This window comes from Ictalurus punctatus, chromosome 12 (genome assembly GCF_001660625.3).
Source record: "Ictalurus punctatus breed USDA103 chromosome 12, Coco_2.0, whole genome shotgun sequence".
Taxonomy (NCBI): Eukaryota; Metazoa; Chordata; class Actinopteri; order Siluriformes; family Ictaluridae; genus Ictalurus; species Ictalurus punctatus.
Window position 1 is genome coordinate 28956264 of NC_030427.2, and position 6501 is coordinate 28962764.

A 6501-nucleotide genomic window follows, 5' to 3' on the forward strand; every position below is an offset into this window, starting at 1 on the left:
TCTGAAACGTTAGACTAGATTCAGCCACTAGAGGGAGGTAGAGAGCTGCCTGAAACGTTAGACTAGATTCAGCCACTAGAGGGATGGAGTGAGCTGTCTGAAACGTTAGACTAGATTCAGCCACTAGAGGGAGGTAGCAAGCTGCCTGAAACGTTAGACTAGATTCAGCCACTAGAAGGAGGTAGAGAGCTGCCTGAAACGTTAGACTAGATTCAGCCACTAGAGGGATGTAGAGAGCTGTCTGAAACGTTAGACTACATTCAGCCACTAGAGGGAGGTAGCAAGCTGCCTGAAACGTTAGACCCGCTTGTGCCACTAGAGGGAGGTAGAGAAAGCCGTTGTAATTATAATCGGTGGCGATCTGCTCCACTCATCCAGTGTGCAGGCTTGAGTTAGTTCCTTTTTACCGGTTGATATTATCAGTGCAGCATAGAATGAAATCTTCTGGAACATGTTCACTGGACAGGAATTAGTTTGCGTGGGCCTGAGAGAGAGTTTTATCTTTGTGTTGACCTTGAGTTAGAAGCCTAGGTGAGATGTTTTCAGAAAGGACTCCTTACTACGTTGGTAGTTGAGGACCGAAGCTAGAAGAGACCACACCTGTGTGTGAAGCTTCAATAAAAACTGTTTCTCTTTTCCAAATTTGGGCCCGCTTGGGTCTTTATTAAGAAGCGAAATCCTTCACAATCCATCAGACCTTTTGGCTTGCTCTGTGTTTAAGTTCCTCCCTGTTTATGTGGGAGGCTCACTGGGGTGAGTTCTTACCTCTGGTCCCTGGAGACGAGGGTTCAGACTCTGCATGGGGTGACCTCACTGTTACGGTGATTACAGCTGGTGGTGTGGAACAGCCACCAAATCAAGTGAGTTTCTGTCATAGCAGCTATAAACAGCTGTTCTCTCTCTCTCGTTGAGAGAGGAAACAATGCAAAATGCAGCTTGTCATGTCAGAGAAAATGCGAGGGATAAATTCCTCTGTCCTGTTACAAACCCCTGACACTGGAGACTCCTTCCATGAATGTAAAAGGAATAAATGTTGAGCTGTAATGTATAACCTCATGTGCGAGACCAGGGCGTCCCAAACTGTTTGGGCAAATGGACATGATGAATTTTCTGTTTCCTCAAACCTTGACCACATTACATCTCTTAAATTCCTGATGGATAATATAGGACTGCTGTAAACTTTTAATGACAGAAATTCAAATTAAATTTAAACCAAAGGAATATTCCTTTCCCTGGCGTGCCGGTTTTAGTGGGAAGTCTTGTGTTAGAAGTCTTGTGTAAGGTTGTATATGAAATAGTGTGTGCTGGTGTGGTATGGCCTGACGAGGTAATAAATCCTAATTTATTACATATTCATTTGTTTGTTGTTGTCCTTTTCATTTAAGACGATATAAACCAGTGTAGGACTATCTATCTAATCTATAGTCTAATCTACAGGACTATAAATATAAAACTATATATACTGTGTCGTATTCATGTCCTGTTCAATTCAATGCAACTTTACTGTCGTTAGCCCTTACAGCATAATCAAAAGCTTCTCTTACTTTTCTCTCTGTGACCAAACGTTACAATTAGAGATGGACATCTGAGGAAACATCAGATCCTGAAACAAATAGAAAAGATTGGAAGTTGATTTGGAAAAGGAAATGGAAATGTTTACATATAAAAACACTCAAGTGCTTCAGTTTGGTTTTGTTTGTTTGTTTTTTTAAAAAAGGCTTGGAAGTTTTTAAAGAAGACTTTTCGCGTGAGTACTGGCCGATATTCACCGTTTCACTATCGGGACTGAGAAAAAAATCAAGCGGTGTCATATCGTCTCTAATCAGACCCACAGCAGTGTAGTGTGTGAGACCGGACAGGGGGAGACTGCAGCTGTACGGATCAGTGCACACCACATTAGAGGAACAACGCTGCAACGCAACTCTACAGACATAACACTACAGCTAAGGCAAAAAAAAAGTGTGTGAATGCTGACGGATGTGTGTGTGACACACACACACACACACACACACACACACACACAGATAAAGGAGACAGTGAGGGTGGATGTTAAATCTCATTTCAGCATGATGTGGAAACTCTCTCTCTTCTGCCTGTTTGCTGTTCTGTGTAAGTAGATGAAAAGTTTATGTTCAAAAGAGCCAAACAAATCATATGAATTCATTTCACACATTTACAATAGACGTTGGAATATTTGTTAGTTTATTTAAGAAGAAAAACATGGGATTCGTAGAAATTCAGTCCCTAGAGATGTATAATATAATAATAATAATAATAATGATAATAATAATAATAATAATAATAATAATAATACAGCACAGTTCAGCTTTAATACTTGTGCACTGAAAAACTCTTAATTTCAGAATTATTCATTGCAAAAACACTGGTCAGGATTAAATTTCAATAATCAGTTTGTGCTCTTTTTATATCTTGAAGTGTGTTAAAGTAACAACAATAATTAATATCCGGTTCTATTTTATAAGCGCGTTATTTTAATATGAAATATAAACATCTGTAATGTCGGTGTAACAAATTGACAGTGAGGTTGAAGTGTACCGACGTCATACTGAACGCCAAAAGTGTGTCTCTGAATGATGGATTTCCCACTTAAACATGGAGACGTGAGACGAGACGAAGTGTAAGATTCGATATTCGATTAGGTGTACCTTTATTGATGCCTCGAAGAGGAAATTCAAGAAATTCAAACGTAAGCAGCTGCCTCTGCGTGTGTCTTAACGAGCATTAAGTATAACGTTTACTGTAGTTTTTCCAAATGAAGATAGCAATGAGCAGGGATTCATGAAATGGTCAATGAGGACTAATCAATGCCTGACGCGTGATGAACTCTTAATTGCTCCTGTGGATTTATAACCCTCGCGTTAATATTGCCCGATCCTCACAGGTTATCTTTCTGTCAGAGCGGTACACGAATACTGTTGCTTGATATGATTTCAAATAAGTTTCTAGTTTGACTAGCAGTGAGAACAGGAACGCGAACTGCTAATAAAAGTCCCCTAAATGACTGCAATATTTAAAATAAATAAATAAATACAAACACGTACGGTACAAATATGGTGGAGTTTTTGCTGCATAAAAATGCATAAAAATGTGGATTATTATTTATTTTATTCAGGTTGACAGGTTTGCACGTTGCAGTAGGACATTATTTCTATGTTGTGTATTTTCCAGCCGTCTCTCTGTCGAACATCGTCCAGTATCCTGCGGTAGTGACGGCGGTTCGTGGCGAGACGGTCTCCATGACGTGTAATACAGTGGAAGTCTTGTCCAGATGTGATTCAGTCTACTGGTATAAAGTGCAGCCGAGAACCAGAGAGATGATCCTGAGCACCGCTGTTCACACTGATCCGAGTCTGAAACTGTGTAGAGGAGTCATCTACAACGCCAGCGTGGCTGATTCGGGCATTTACTACTGCTCTGTGAAACACAGTGTTATCTACTACACGGGCAACGGCACCACCGTCATCATCACAGGTAGAGGGTGTGTTCGGGTAAAAGAAAATTGTTTGGTCTGAATTTCCACAATCTGCAGTCGATTATACAGTGTCGTTCATCCTAGTGATTCTGCTGTGTGTGGTAGTAATATGTATAAATGATAATGAGTCTTTATTGACATTACAGCACAGTGAAATTCTTTTCTTCACATACCCCAGCTTGTTAGGAAGTTGTGGTCAAAGCACAGGGTCAGAGATGATACAGCGCCCCCTGGAGCAGAGAGGGTTCCCCCAAGCTACCACTGCCCCCCAAGCTACCACTTCCCCCCCAAAACACCACTGCCCCCTAAGCTACCACTGCCCCCCAAGCTACCACTGCCCCCCAAGCCACCACTGCCCCCAAGCTACCACTGCCCACCCCCAAAACACCACTGCCCCCCAAGCCACCACTGCCCCCCAAGCTACCACTGCCCCCCAAGCCACCACTGCCCCCCAAGCTACCACTGCCCACCCCCAAAACACCACTGCCCCCCAAGCCACCACTGCCCCCCAAGCCACCACTGCCCCCCAAGCCACCACTTCCCCCCAAAACACCACTGCCCCCCAGCTACCACTACCCCCAAACCACCACTGCCCCTATATATACTGCCCCTGTATTCCTATATACTGTGGTGTGTGTTCATTATAGATGCGTAACGCTCTCAGTGAGTAAATCATACTGATTTTGCTCCATCACCGTTTTTGCAGAGCCTCGTCCCGGTCCCGTCGTGACGCTCTACGTCCCGGACGTGAGTGTCGGACCCTCCGTCTCTCTGCAGTGCGTGGTGATGGGGGTCGTCCCGTCTGAAGCCATCGTTTCCTGGGTCGTAGGGGACTCGGAGACGACCGGGTGGACGGAGTCGGGCTGGACCCACGCCGACGCCTCAGCTGTAGAATACACACGCGCTCATATCAGCATTCCCTCAGAGACCTGGCTGGAGGCTCCGAATGTGGAGTGCGTGGTCGAGGTGGACGGCAGGCGCGTCTCGAAATCTTATAAAAAAGGTGAGAACAATTTATCATAGTGGTGTCAGCAGTGATGAGATTTTAAATGACTGCTACTATTGAAAACTTTTGAGGTGTTGCGTCTGCACTCAAACTGGATGTTTCTGCGTAATATATCGTAAGTTTGCTTGTTGTTTGTTTATTTTGTTCATTTCTCTGTACAGCCTCCAGTCAGGTGTGTCCGTGGTTGCTGTATTTGGGCTCCGGTGTGGTCTTGGCCTTCATTACCGTGCTCTTCGTTAAGATAATGCTTTATTAATCGCCAGACGGAGAAAGTAGGGTGTCACAGCAGCAGCAAGACAGGTGAAGGAAAAAGAGACTGTAAGAAGAACAATACAGGGATATGTAAAGAGTATATACAAGATGTATAAATATGTAGAAATGTAAGCGCAAATTATATATACATATATACATATGAGCAGTATAAACAACAAACAACAATGTACAGTCCCAGATATGTATATATCACATATGTACAGTTTACACAGTACTATATACTATATACATATTGCAGCTGTATGGTATAATGAGTGTAGACATATAACAATAGCTATGAAGTATTGTATGATGTGTAAGCGATGTGTTCTCTGGTTTATAGGAAGTGTAATATACAAGGCTGGAACTGATCTGCATCGGAGAACATGGACGCACCGCATTAAACCAGAATTCCTAATGTTCCTAAAGTTGTTTTTTTTTTTTATGTAATTACAAGCTTAACAAAATAAATAAAATGATTAACACATGGGTGTGTAAGTGTGTATGTGATTGTGTCCTGTGATGGACTGGCACCCTGTCCAGGGTGTACCCCGCCCTGTGCCGCATGCTCCCTGGGATTGGCTCCAGGTTCCCCGTGACCCTGAAAAGGAGTAAGCGGTAGAAGATGGATGGATGGATGGATTAACACATGAAACATGAGCTTTGTCTAACATGTCTGATAGTGAGATTATGAAATATTACAATGCATTAGTAGTGTTTATAACACTACCTCCACAGCGGCACTACTTCCACCGCTGCACTGTAAAACCGGATAAGTTCATCGGAAACTAATTACCACAACATTTTTAAGTTGAGAAATCAATTTCTTTAAGCCAAATACACTTAAATATAACAAAAATTTTACTCAAACTTTGTCATTTAAAACAAATTTTTGTTATATTGAAGTGTGTTTGGCTTAAATAAATTGATTTATCGACTTAAAAATGTTGAGGTAATTGGTTTGCTCAAATGTTTTGAGTTAAATGAACTTATCCGGTTTTACAGTGATATGCAATTACAAAAAACATTTACTGTATGTAATCATAGTGTTGTCAAACTTGTTAGTTATACATGGGATTGATCTGCTCCCTTTGTCACGTTACCTATCACCTGAGCATCGTGTTGTAACGTTACATTTATTTACATTTATATTTATTCATTTAGCAGACGCTTTTCTCCAAAGCGTACTTACAAATGAGGAAATACAAGCAAAGTGGAGAACAATACAAGTAGTGCTACCATGCAAGATTTATAATTGAGTTCTGGAGAAATTAGTAGCCTAAATATTAGTATATTTCCCAGCTTTAAAGCCGTGCAACAAAAGAAGCCACTATCTTTGCTAGAGAAACCTGACACGGGTTTCGGTGAAGGGTCGACAACAACCCGATGGGTTATAAAGCGAGGACGTGTGATAGCCGGTGTTTGCAGGGGCCATGCTCACCTGAGGCCCTGTGGTTAGAACAAGGCGAGCTGCAAAACAAAGCATCAAAGCAGCTTGTCAGATAGTGAGAATGAGCAGTTAACGGACAACTGCGTGCACACGGCCCTGATTTGATCAGGAAGGAAGTTGATGAGCAAATAACCAAACAACTACACTATATAATGAATTACAAATAAATAAATAAATAAATAAAACCAATTAAAGACCAATGCAAAGCTGCGATATCTGGATATTGTACACATGATTCAAAAATACTGATTACTGATCGAAATAAGTCAGGACAGGTTTCATTCAGATGGTACTGAAGAG

At 41.8% G+C, this 6501-nt stretch overlaps 1 protein-coding gene across 1 annotated transcript; it reads left to right on the plus strand.

The window, feature by feature from the left end:
• The first annotated feature begins 2017 nt into the window (after positions 1 to 2017).
• LOC108272911 (uncharacterized) lies at positions 2018 to 5232 on the plus strand. The gene is made up of 5 exons (XM_017481765.3): positions 2018 to 2109; positions 3190 to 3492; positions 4200 to 4496; positions 4661 to 4799; positions 5095 to 5232. The coding sequence occupies exons 1-4, from the start codon at positions 2067 to 2069 to the stop codon at positions 4753 to 4755; spliced, it is 738 nt and encodes a 245-aa protein (XP_017337254.1). The 5' UTR covers positions 2018 to 2066; the 3' UTR covers positions 4756 to 4799; positions 5095 to 5232.
• The last annotated feature ends 1269 nt before the right edge of the window (positions 5233 to 6501 follow it).

Coding starts and splice junctions, on each gene's coding strand:
- LOC108272911 (XM_017481765.3), top strand. CDS start 2,067: ATGATGTGGAAACTCTCTCTCTTCTGCCTGTTTGCTGTTCTGT. Junction 3,493..4,199: donor CACCACCGTCATCATCACAG/GTAGAGGGTGTG, acceptor CCGTTTTTGCAG/AGCCTCGTCCCGGTCCCGTC. Junction 4,497..4,660: donor CTCGAAATCTTATAAAAAAG/GTGAGAACAATT, acceptor TTCTCTGTACAG/CCTCCAGTCAGGTGTGTCCG.